Raw genomic sequence first — 11415 nt, 5'->3', positions numbered from 1 at the left:
AAAGCTGTAAAAAGCAGCAGTGAAGACGTTTTAAAAGGCGTTAACAACAACTGTGTGTGTTTGTGTTACCGTAAGGCTTTCTGCAGCCGCTGCATGCAGTCTGGAGCCAGAGGATAGTGTTTCTTGGCTTGCAGAAACTTCTGGACGTGAGGCAGCAGGATGTTACTGGGAGGAAACAAACCAGTGCAGAGCCACAGCAGCTCCCAGCCCTTCTCCTCACTGTACCTGCACACAAACACCATGACAAGGTAAACAGTGCACAAACTGAGGGTCAGGATTTTGGCTTTGTGACACAGGAAAGAAAGTGTCATTTAGTGAGAAACATCTAGAAGTCAGAAATTTTCTATGCATGTTCATATTCCTTCATGCTTATATCATTATTTTCTTGCTGCTACCAGGCATATTTATAAGTGTGCAGGGATTTTGTTTGTGGTGACGGTACAGCAGGCGAAAATGTTAAACACCAGTTTTGTTTGCTTGTGTGAATTTAATGAATTTCAAGTGGCAAAAAAGACTCTAAGGGTGCTGCAGAGACTGTGAAAGAACCGCTGGGGTTACCAGGAAGGTGCATGTTACAGATGTAAGAGATGCTTTGAGAGTGATCAAAGTGAACACTCACAGCTTAAACTGTGAACACTGAGCTAAAATATTGATTATAGAAGAAGAGATAGAAGAAAAGACAGTTTTTTTCATTACTTACTTAATGTGATTGTCTGTTAGCTGTTTGAGAATCTGGCAGAAGATTTCGTCTTTGAGCGGCTCGGCCTTCAGGGCTCCTTCGAATATCTGATCGGTGAGCTCGTTGACAGAACGCACTCGTTTGGACGGGTAGTCGCCCATATACTTCATCACAGGTGCAAACACAGTTAAGGACCATTCACATAACGACAGGCTGGTACAGGTCAGGCAGTATGGCTGACTGGAAATAACCAAGCTGCAAACTTCCTCTGATGGCCACTTGGCTGGCTCCAAAAAACCGAGTTCATCCCTATAAACTCTCATGTTAAAATTACTAACCTACCAGCATTACAAAGCATGTTTTCTTTGTATAGAGCAGATTCAATATTACAGTTTCAATCGCTACAAAAGCAGCTAGACCTTTGCTAGCAATGGAGCAGTCAAGACCAGCTCATGATTCCCATCAAAATCACAAACAACAGTGAGTAACTTTCATGGGGAGTTTGGTCGACAGGTGTGACTGCAGGCTTGGATGCCTGCAACATCCACTCTTACCAGTAGCAGTTTATAAAGAAACAAAATGAATATTTATCAGAACTGATCTGAGCCGTTCACAACACCTCCACTTTCTCATATGGTCCCTTGGGAAAGTTAATTACCTGCTCTGATGTAACAAAAGCACCAGAGGGAAAAAGCAAACAAGCAAGCCAAACAAATGATCAATCACGCCCTCTGCTAAAGGATATCTATGAAGGCAAGGCAGGCCTCCTGGGAGAGCTCGTCGTGAGCCAGGACTTTCTTCAATAGAGGCTGTTTGAGAGGCTCGCGGGTGCAGCTCCACTGACGCTCCTTCCCTCGAGCTTTCGAGATCACCACCCTGCTCAGAGTACTCTTTGGAGGAGGCCTGAAGAACAGCGGTTAGAAGAAACTTTCACACATATTTTTTAACATCATTTGTACTTAAAACAGCCTCACATTAGACTTAGTTACCTGAAGTAGTCGTAGGAAAACTCCTCCAGAGTGTAGGCCTTAGATTTATCCTCTTGGAGGTTAATCTGGGACAAACCGATAGACTCGCGCCTCTGATCAGGAGTCATGGTGACGAGAGCCTGAGAGACAGTAAAACAGGAGGAAGATTTGATTTTTTTCATATTTGACCCTTCCAATTGGTTAATTCAGCAAAGTACATCAACACATTTCAGAGCATTTTCTAGGAAGAAAAAAATGCTTTTGGGAAGTTAATTTTCCTTTTAATGAGCAGCCAATACCTGGAGTTCAACAACCACATCCCTGTCAAAACCTTCCTTTCAGAATCCATCACTTTTTTGCTTTTAGTGTGTGGTTAAAGCACTTTTTTCTGTTACAGTATACCAAGCAGAAAACTAGTGATGTGTTTTTGATGATAATATAATGTGCAAATTCAATATTTTTGTAATATTTTAGTGTTTTACACTTTGTAGACAGCCATTAAACACACAGCTGGCTGCACAGAGAGACTAGCATATATTTATTTTTGTGTTTTTTGTTAATTGGGAGAAAAACTGCAAAAAAAAAAAAATGGTGGACAGCTAATAGCTAACAATTGGAGAGACAGCAGCTGCTCACATGGTGCTTTAATCAGGTTGTTTTCACACATGTGTTGAAAATGTATGTACGGTGAGGATTTTTTGTGTGTAAATTTTAATTAATAGATGACTGGCAGTTTGGTTGACATTAATTAAAAAAAAATAGCAAAGCTGGAGTGTTGACAGGTCAGATCAGCAGTTTACACAGTTTAAACATCATGGTCATTTTTATTTTAAAGGATTTCTTTGACAGCACTCACACACAAACACATTGGCCAATACTTACAATAGGAAACTTCAAGTAACTCTGAAACTCTAAGAGAATTTCAGGTTTACACAAGTTGGGAAGGCCTCTTGGAGCCATTCCTGAACAACTGCAGTTTCCAAAACCATCAGTTCACATAATTGTATGTAGGTACAAGTAGGGCTGGGCCATATCATACCGTTCACAGTAATACCGGTATCATGTTGGGCAACGATAAGAAAATGAAATATTGCGATAGAATATGGGTAAAACGCGCATGTGCAGTGCCTTTGTTTTCATACGCACATGCCGGAAAAAGCATAGCGGCGACGGGGAATAAGAAAGGCGAAAGCAGATTGTTGAATGAAACAGATGAACCAGAATTGGTTTGTAAAAATGCTGCAACTTCACAACAAAGCACTATTTTTGGTAGAGCATGCAAGCGGGCCGTCATTATTATCGTTGTTTTGGAAAATACACTTAAAATCAATCCTTTGATTTTTCTGAAAATCGACAGTGCCCCTTATAATCCCGTGTGCCTCATGTATGAATTCTGGTTGTGTTTACTGACCTCGAAACGATTTTATGTGGTACACGGCACTCGAAAATCTGTCAAATGTTTTAGTACGACTTTGCTAAGCTACGAAGCCGCACCGCTTGATGGATTGTCGGAGCATTACGGCTATCGTAATGCGGATATGTAACCATGTTGCCAAGTTCTAGAAGAAGACCCAAACTGTCACCCTCAAAAATGAGAGAAAACTGGTCATGATGTTCAGGAACCAAGGTTCAACCTGTCTCTATGTGTTAGCCATGCGACAGAGTGGCAGCCTGTCCAGAGTGTACCCTACTTCTCGCCCTAAGACAGCGGGGAGAGGCTCCAGCGCCCCCGGGGCCCTAAATTGAATAATTGGAAGAGAATGGAAGGTACCGAACATTAAAGAAGCCCTGACACCTTCAAGCCTGACAGAAATTTGCTGCTGCACACATGGATAATTCAAATGCCTTAGCTACAATAACCAGGTATGTCTACACACTGTTGCACAGGGACATCCTGAAATCACTTACACTGGAAGAACTGGTAAGACTTCCAGTTCTGTCCTGTAAAAACAACCTGCTGGATTAAAAAAGACAGAGATTATTTTTCTGACCCCACTCACCACTATATCATACTGTGGTCGGGTGATAGTAGGTAGCACATAGACAATGTCAGCAGGGAAGTCCCCTCTCTGTTTGGTCCTGTCATTGATGCCGTGTGCCCAGCCAGAGTTCATCACATGCTCTCCGTCATGTTCGTCCAAGATGATCAGATCTCCTTTAGCAAAACTCAGGAAGTTGGAATCTACCCCTACTGCCGGGGAGATGACAAACAGATTAACCATTCTGCTCCTAAAAACACCCTTTTATTTCTAATTCATCAGTGAATCTTACGTGGGTTCAGGCAGTCTAGCAGTCCCACCACATATTTGGACTTCTTCCTTAGACCCTCGAGGAAGGAGACCACCAGGTCGCGGATGTCCTCTGCATTGTTGGAGGTGAACGTATACTCGTCTCCTTTGATGGTGGCCAGAGTGAAGCTCTGTCCCTGGAGTTTACCCCCCCTGCAAAGTTAAACTTTGCTTTAACTATGATAGTTCAAAATATGGACAAGATGCAATTCTGACAAGCAGAAGATCCCGAAAAACTTAGAAATGAAAAAAAAAATTTATTAATTAATACATGCTTACAATCATTTGTATCAGCACAGAAGTGAAGAAAATCTTGTTTGGAATTAAACGTTATGTATGTAAAAAAAAAATTTTATGTATTAAAGAATGATACCATCTCTGATTATCTTGGTTGCCTCCAAAATAGTGTGGCTTGAGAATTAGCAAAACTGAATTTAGCTAGCTAGGTTGAGGAGCAAACCCTGTTTATTCTGGCTAATGTTAGCTAAAATATAGCTTGCCTGCTAGCATGTGCTAGTATTCAGTGATTTGAGTCTCCATGACAGAACTGATTGAACACCTTGAAAAACAGATTTAATTTAGATGATGCTTGAATGTCATTTTAAACCAGATATGACAAATGAGAAACCCTTCTTATACTTCAGGCTTACATGGCTAGCAACTTGTCAACCACAAGCTAGACCTACTCTAATTCATGTATGACCTATTCTCCCATTTTATCTAAATGGGATGTTTACAAAATACAGATTATGCTCTGTTCAACCAGAGGTGAAAGCAACGATTAAGACCATGAACTCATCAGGGAAGGTTTTTCTGAGGTCATAAAGCGACACAAGAGAGCCATTAGGCTGTTTTCTTATAGACTCTATATAATCAGATTTCTTCAGCTTCAGATTTAGACGTTGTTGTGGGAAGACGCCATTAATAACCAAGATTTTCCTGATGTTAAGACAAACAAATCAATTGTTTGTTTGTAGAGAACCTTTAAGGTCAATGTAAAGGCCAAGAAACCAGCAGCAACTAATTCACTTATTAACTTTGTACAACTCAAATATACTTTGTACTTTATTTTGGGGTGCCTGTCATTTGGTGCATTTGTGGCTGTTTGTCATACCTGCTGCTGGACACAGCCATGATCTCTGGGAAAGAGAGCTCGAGAAGGACCTGCTCCTGTTCATCCACAAAGTAAACGCCGGTCCAGTTCACCGCTACGATAACGTCATTCTTGGGCAGGCTAGGCCCTGTGAGCAGATGTGGTCACATCCATTAAAAAATATCCACAACCACTGATGGGAACAAAGCATTTAGTAGTTTAGAAAGAGGTACAGTGTTTTACCAACCAGAGAATTTGAAGGCCTCGTAGAAGCGTGAGAAGAGTAAAGGCCACTTTAAACGAGCAAAATCCACCACATCCTCCTTCACCTTCTGCGTGTTTACCCTCCTTTTCATTTGTACTCCCTGCACAATGAGCTATAGTTAGATTCTCCCAGAAAACAGCACAAAATTAAGACTGGTTTTCATCACTTGACCAGCAGGTACCTTTTTATGGGCGCTGATGATGAGCTGAACCCACTTCTCCGCAGTCTTAGTGGAGGTGATTTCTCTGTCGGGGATGTAGGACGGAATGAGGCTGAGCAGACGATCCTGGAGGACCTCGGAGCCGTAATCCACGTAGTACTGCTGAGAGGCCAGTTCTGCCAAGTCCTCCTCCTTCAAGACAGACACAGGGTGAAGCGATGGACAGGAGAAAGCAAGCCCAACACCTGAAACCTGCCATCAACTCTTCTTTCAAGTAGATAAGATCATATCAGGAGAACCAGATGGGCTCATCAATATACAGTACTGTGAAAAGTCTTGAGCTACCCCTCCTTTCTGTATATTTTGTAATTACGAAGTAGTTGTCTGTTACTCTGCGTTGGCCCTGCAATAGACTGGTGCCCTATCCAGCACTGGATGACGACCCTACGATCGGATAAGAAAACTGGAAGAACAAAGAAGGATGAGTAGATCAAAAAGCTGCAAAACTAGCTCAAGCTCTTCTGTCACGGCAGCCCTCTGCATGTCCCCCATCCTCTTTGCCTTCAGTCTGGCAGCTCCATCTTTTGTCCAATATCCACTATCCCTCCTCTGTACATGTCCAGACCATCTCAGTCTTGTCTCGCTGATACACTCAAGGCCTTGTCTTATATTGTCAGTGTTGGGAAGGTTACTTTTAAAATGTATTCCATTACAGAATACAGAATACATGCCCCAAAATGTATTCTGTAACGTATTCCGTTACGTTACTCAATGAGAGTAACATATTCTGAATACTTTGGATTACTTAATATATTATCATGCTGTTTACAACTACGTGAATGTACTATTGCTGTGATTTATTACTGTTACTGAAGGTCCGCGGCTCCGAACCGTAGTAAAGGGACCTGGCTGTGATACTGGCAAATACGGTGGGTTCTGTGTCGGGCTCGTAGCTGAAAACTAGCTTTACTTTGTTGTCTGGGTCAAATTTGCTAGCGAGAGACAGAGAGAGGCGTTGAAAGGCTGCTGCAACGGAACTTATTGTTTTTGGAGGAAAACACGAACACGTACAGTCGAGTCTTAATAGCTTACTTACAACTGGGCTCGTCAGGCACTCTTCTTGGCTGCAGTGGTTATTATTATATTTACATGCTTCCAGCTCCCGTTTCTGCTCGATGACAGCTGGTACTTTTCCTTTTTCTCCCTCCCTCGCTCACAGACACATAACGTGTATGGCAGTCCATTCTCCCTGCAGCACGGACTACACTGCCTATGATGCTACATTCTTTAGAGCTATACCGGTAGCATTCTGCCTATTAGCTTAGCACAACAACAACAAAAAGGCCTCTCTCACCCAGGAAACACGCAGAGAGAGAGAGAGAGAGTCACCCTGTAACCATGGCAACCGTAACGCTGCCGCCTGGAACGACAGAACGTAGCTGTCAAACAAAACCCAAACAGTCCTGACCCGCCACAATATGAAACAGGGAAGTACCGCCGTGTAATCCATTTATTTCAACAAAGTAACTGTATTCTAAATACCACCTTTTTAAACGGTAACTGTAACGGAATACAGTTACTCATATTTTGTATTTTAAATACGTAACGGCGGTACATGTATTCCGTTACTCCCCAACACTGTATATTGTTATAACAAAATGCAAACCTTGAGGCTTTAAAGTGCAAATTCCAGAAACCAGTGGGTGATACTTAGGGGTGGGTTTTTATAATCGATTTATCGATTAAAATCGATTCTGGCTTGGATAACGTAAAATCGTAAAATCATTAAAATCCTGAATCGATTTTTTAATATAAATGTATTTTGCCCGAAATGCCAGAATCTCTGGTGAAATCTCACAAAACTTCAACAACCACCAAACAGCTAAGACAGTAAATGAGAGCAGGAACATGGATTCTGCACAAAGACTTAAACACACAGCCCAACCGCGGATCAGAATCAGTTAGATGTTGCCTTTCTCACAGTCGGGGCTGAAAGCCAACAGCGCGCTGATTCTGATCTGTCGGCGGTCCGCGCTTTGTGTTCACGCCCTTTATGCGCTGATTCTAAAGCTGTTAGTTTTATTTCTCTCCAAACAATATTGACCGAACCAGCAGCAAAAGAAGATCCAAAATACCCTTCACATAAACATCGTCATGTATTCACTCTGACTTTTATTGTTTTGCTTCGACCACGATGCACAGCTCTCTCTCGCATGCTCGCTCTCTTGCGCGCGCTCTCTCCCTCTCTCTCTCTGTACTGTTTTCTGCATTATTTGCTTGCTTGTTACGCACAAGTCTACCGTTGTTTACAGCGCTGTCGGCTGACGGGGTTTTTTTTCGTTTTATATACCTCCGAAAATAAAACCTAATTTCTACCGTTCAATACCGAACAAATTTAAACTTTTTAAAATTATGCAAAATGCAAAACGCTCAGCCTTGTCTCTAATAAAACCGCTGTAACTTCAGAGGTAATGTTCATATGTTGATTAATGGTTTTCTTTCGTTTTTGATCTACTGCAGAAAATTTTTATAAAATCCCAGAACAGGAAAATCACCTTCATGTTTTTCTGTGTTTTATCCTCAGCTACTTTGACACAAAGGCCTCTGCTGTGATGCTTACACCTTTGATAAAGTCTTGGTGTGTCAGCTTCCTTTTTATAGATACAAAAATATGTAAATGTACTGATCTGAATTATAATATTTCTGACTGTCAAAATTTCCCAGATTCAAATCAAAGTGAATCGAATCGAATCGAATTAAATCGAATCGTGGATCGAATCGATTCGGGACCCTGTGAATCGGAATTGAATCGATTCTAGAAATCAGTGACGATACCCAGCCCTAGTGATACTACTGTCGTTGCAACCATACATTACATAATGGTGCCTATAAAGTGCTTTTCTACTCTATTTAAATGCTCAGAAACCTTTCTTACTACAAGCCTCATTCTCCCATTCAAGTGGGTTTAATGTAATATTCACACAGTCTTACTCCAGTGGATCCATATGGGACGAACTCAACGTTCAGTATCTCACCCTCTTTTACACAGAGTTGCACACAGCTCAGAGGCTCACCCTCTCACAGCGGTACTCTCCGAATTTCACCCCCCGGACGATCTGCTGATAAATGAGGTTTGTGGCAACGTAGTCCTCGGCAGGGTTGTGCCAGGGGCTGAAGATCTCCTTCCTGAAGAACAGCCTCCAGGGAGCATTCCTCTCCTGGGCGCCCTGCTCCTTTGCGTACTGCTCACACTGCGAGATGGCATCCATGACGTGATCGTTACCGCTGCCCAAAGACGACACCTGATGAAAACATACTTGCAGTTACCTATAAACTCCATGAGATCTGAACAAACTGACTAAATGTTTTCATTTTAAAAAATATTGTTTATTTAAATTTAGTTTCAGTTAGTTCCAAGTATTAGTTTGATCATTTCACTTAAGTTTGTCTTCCGTGTTAGATTTAGGAAATTCATAATACACTCGTGCAGACGTCCCAGATGAGCACCAAAGCACGTTTTCTGACAAACGTCTTAGTTATAGTTAACTGTTATAACCTCGCTGTCAGTAGAGCCTGTGTTTTACCTTGTCAAACAGAGCTATGTACAGCGAGAAGCCAAAGCGATCTTTCAAGTTGATTTTGTCCGCCAGTGCGTTGCACAGCTCGCTGGCTGTGGTGGCCGAGTCTGCGAGGAGTGTCTTTGTGGTGCCGTCCATGAATGTCACGGGGAGCATGATGGGCTTCTTAGACTTTGTGGCCTGGAGGGAAAAACAATGAGACTCATGTTCAGACAGGCAACAGTTAAGATGTCCTACAGCTGTGCAGCATTGTGGTGTTATAGGCTCACTTCAAAATATAAATATTACAACCTCTACCATCCAACCACCTGTAAAAATAACCCCATTATTAATATTAAAGATAATTAACCTGTAGAAAACCACAAAAAGAAGAGATGAAAAAGTATAACAAAGCATAAAAAAATTCAAATTTAATTTCAGTTTTTGATCAGTCGTTACAGATTTAAATTTTTTGTTGAGGTCTTTAATTTGTGATGTTTGATTGTGGTTATTTTGTTTTGTAATTATTGGTTTTGTGTGGAATAAATAAACTTTTATCCTTTATTTTTGATGTCTGCCTCATTTTTGTGGTTACTGAATAGGAGAAAGAGCGAGCTGCCTCCTGAGAAACACGAGTCAGAAACTGACAAAGAAGGTCAGAAGGTTACTGCTACAGTCCTCTTGATCCAAACTTTAAAATTCGATAAATAAAATTAAAATTAAAGAAGGACCAATGGCTTCTTCCAGATCACATGAGTTGATGTTTTAATGAGAATTTAAGAGAGAATAAATATAGTAAAGAACACTGAATTTTAATAAACTAGCTACATTTAGCTGTTTTCTTGTAAAGTTTTACAGTTTTCGGTAATTTGATGTAAAACATCGTCAGGCTTTCTAGATGTTTCTTCATGTATGTAATGTAACATTTTAAACACCTGAAAAGAAGTATAAAAACTATCTTAAAATCATCTCAGTTTTCAAACCAAAGTATGAAAACCAGTGGAATGATATGAAAATAGTTATTATCTCAGTTATTTTCAGCTAATTCTAGTTTCTAATATTTAATGCTGATATTTATTACAGTTATATAGTTATAGATGTATTTCAACAAACAGTTTACAGATTTTAGCTAAACTGGACACCACTCCCTCAGCACACAGTGAGCTTTGTAACTGTTACTCAGTGATAACAGTGATAGCATTAGCTACATGCTTTGTAAATCCCTAAAAACCGCAAACAGAACAACAAACGCTGATCATCCCATCAATTTACTGTTGCAAATGCTTCCAGTTAAAAGATGAGACACTTGACAAACTGGATTCACTGGCTGGACTTGACGACACAGAGCAGAAAGATTTTTGGCACCTGCAGTTCCAACCAAGACGGTGGCTGCATCCGAGTGCGGTTGACAAACGTCCTCCTCAACCTCTCCTCGCAGTAGGGAGCGTAACCCGGAGGACCGTTTTTCAAAAATGTCCGTAGATACTGATAACAGAGCAGAAAGAAGAGAAAATATTCATCGTATTACTGACATAAAGGTTGTTTACAGCCCTGAGCAGATTAAAGGTTAAAGGTGTGACATACCAAAGGCTGACACACTGCACACAGCATTATGTTTATTCTGTTTACATAAATGAAATCAAACTCATAACTCAATTTTACTAAAATCAGTCAGAAAAAAAGTTAATTAAAAGTTTCTAAAGCTAAACGTGATTTTCAGATGTAATATTTTGTTTTGAGTCAGACCAAAATACCTGTTATGTTTTTGTTAAAAACTAATCCTTGCAATGATCAAGCTGCAGATGATATCTTTGAGATTCTCCCTTTGACTACTTTATTTTAAGCTTTTACTTCTTTGAGGACTTAAACTGATTTTCAGCCATCAGACCTGCTGATGGTGATGGTGGAGACGGACAGACTGCTGTTTACTGACTAAATGCGAGTGGATCGAGTTATAGATCTGTCCCATCTGCTCTCCTGGACTGAAATCCACTGCCGGAAAACAAAAGATTATATCTTTGTTCTTAGTGTATATGACTTTATCTTTTACACATGTCTGCTTTGGATCAGCTGGCTGACCAACATTAGTAAAAAGGAAGAAACATTGTTAGGTGGCTGATTAGAAACATCAGCCACATTTGAAACCCGGTCGTGTTTCTGTTGACATGCTTATTTATTGCAGTTTACCATTATTTCTTTATTTTATGGTCAAATTTAAATCATCTGTAATATATTATTATTAAATGAATTTTCTTTTTGTTCCTGACCTTTCATGTGTAGTACAATTACATGGATGAAAATAATGGTACTGCAGGCGGCATAGAGTTGAAACAGTGAGTACCACAAAACACTTTACTCAGGCAGTGGTGGGCAAATATCAGTAACGTGAAAATACAAGTGAAAAA

At 40.6% G+C, this 11415-nt stretch overlaps 1 protein-coding gene across 5 annotated transcripts in view; it reads right to left on the bottom strand.

The window, feature by feature from the left end:
- myo7ab (myosin VIIAb) overlaps positions 1-11415 on the bottom strand; it is a 59988-nt gene that overhangs the window by 6491 nt on the left and 42082 nt on the right. For 3 of the 5 annotated variants that reach the window (XM_085174121.1, XM_085174122.1, XM_085174125.1), the window contains 12 exons: positions 10376-10495; positions 9038-9211; positions 8528-8755; positions 5475-5645; positions 5276-5393; positions 5050-5176; positions 3919-4088; positions 3648-3838; positions 1669-1787; positions 1425-1582; positions 701-854; positions 70-225 (listed from right to left, as the gene is read on the bottom strand). In XM_085174121.1, the coding sequence (XP_085030247.1) occupies positions 70-225; positions 701-854; positions 1425-1582; positions 1669-1787; positions 3648-3838; positions 3919-4088; positions 5050-5176; positions 5276-5393; positions 5475-5645; positions 8528-8755; positions 9038-9211; positions 10376-10495 (1886 nt within the window). The remainder of the gene's footprint in view (positions 1-69; positions 226-700; positions 855-1424; positions 1583-1668; positions 1788-3647; positions 3839-3918; positions 4089-5049; positions 5177-5275; positions 5394-5474; positions 5646-8527; positions 8756-9037; positions 9212-10375; positions 10496-11415) is intronic. The other 2 variants (XM_085174123.1, XM_085174126.1) reach the window with 1 other exon arrangement.

Source organism: Neolamprologus multifasciatus, chromosome 10, assembly GCF_963576455.1.
Source record: "Neolamprologus multifasciatus chromosome 10, fNeoMul1.2, whole genome shotgun sequence".
NCBI classification, from domain to species: Eukaryota; Metazoa; Chordata; class Actinopteri; order Cichliformes; family Cichlidae; genus Neolamprologus; species Neolamprologus multifasciatus.
The sequence above is the reverse complement of the archived record's forward strand: the minus strand, read 5'-3'. Positions and strand labels throughout refer to the sequence as shown.